Source organism: Octopus bimaculoides, chromosome 27 (genome assembly GCF_001194135.2).
Source record: "Octopus bimaculoides isolate UCB-OBI-ISO-001 chromosome 27, ASM119413v2, whole genome shotgun sequence".
Lineage (NCBI taxonomy): Eukaryota > Metazoa > Mollusca > Cephalopoda > Octopoda > Octopodidae > Octopus > Octopus bimaculoides.
Genome location: NC_069007.1, coordinates 17,695,078 through 17,696,297, shown reverse-complemented (window position 1 = coordinate 17,696,297; position 1,220 = coordinate 17,695,078). Strand labels below are relative to the sequence as shown.

At 34.9% G+C, this 1,220-nt stretch overlaps 1 protein-coding gene across 1 annotated transcript in view; it reads left to right on the top strand.

The window, feature by feature from the left end:
* Positions 1 to 1,220, top strand: part of LOC106870154 (dynactin subunit 2-A) — an 11,235-nt gene that overhangs the window by 3,616 nt on the left and 6,399 nt on the right. Inside the window, exon 6 of the mRNA XM_052977149.1 lies at positions 779 to 950. Within this exon, the coding sequence (XP_052833109.1) occupies positions 779 to 950 (172 nt within the window). The remainder of the gene's footprint in view (positions 1 to 778; positions 951 to 1,220) is intronic.

The window sequence follows — 1,220 nt, the reverse complement described above, 5'->3', positions numbered from 1 at the left end:
TTGTGAAATAAATCAACTCCAGTACTTATTTTTTAAACATCATTTATTCTATCAGTTTTTTATGCTGGACCACTAAATTAAAAGGACGTAAACAAACCAGCATCTATAATAGAAAGGATTTTATCACTAGCAAGAAATACTGCCCTCCAGGAAGTTTTCTGCTAGTTACCTCTGCCTTAGCAAAGGCAAAGGTATTGTCTCCAGTTGTGTTTGTAAGTTTGTCTGTCGACAAGATATCTCAAGAAACGCTGGATGGATTTCAATGAAACTTTCAGGGATGTTTGGCTTCGTGACTGGCATGAACTGATTAGATTTTGGGATCAATCTGGTACTGGACAAGGATTCTGGATTATTTTTTTACTTAATTTTTGAGATCGGTCGGATTCATTTTTAGTATTCTCACTTGTGAGAGCAATCGAGTTTATTTCAGATATTCTCATTTTAAAAATCATGTCTAGCTTATCATTAAGAAAACGTTGGTGTTGCCTTGGCAGAGGTTTACGCTCTCTGAGTGTTTTTGTTATTAATTATATCGCCCTATCCTTAATTAAAACTAATTAAAAATTGTCATATGCTTACTTTAGAATTTTTCTCTCCTTATTAATTTGTCCTGTTTTTAATCAAACAATTACATATCTTACTCTTAATTAAGAATTAAATGCCTTACCATTAGCTGAACTCACAAATCCATGTCTTTCCTCTATTTTACTTTAACCAATCTGAACTAATTACCAAACCTAATTAACCAAGATTACTTCTGGCTTTCTTTTCTCTTCAGGCGTTTACTTACACAGCTGGAAGCTTACTCCCCTGCTTCCAAACCTGCCACTGCAACTCCAAGTAAAGGTTCAAAAACTTCGGATAAAGCAAGCGAAGGCAAAGCATCAGATCATGTGACTTATGAACTCTACTATAGACCAGAACAAGCTCAGTTTAGTAAGAATGCCAAGGTAGGTGTATGTTTGTTTGTATTTTGTTTTTGTTATCCTAAACTCTATAGAAAATCTGGAGTGATAACTTAAGGTGTAGCTGTGTGTTAATAAGCTTGCTTCCTAGCCACATGGTTCCAGGTTCAGTCCTACTGTGTGGCACCTTGGGCAAGTGTCTTCTGCTTTATCCTCAGGCATACCAAAGCCTTGTGACTAGATTTGGTAGATGGAAACTGAAAGAAGCCCATCGTATATGTATATATATATATATATATATATATATATATATAT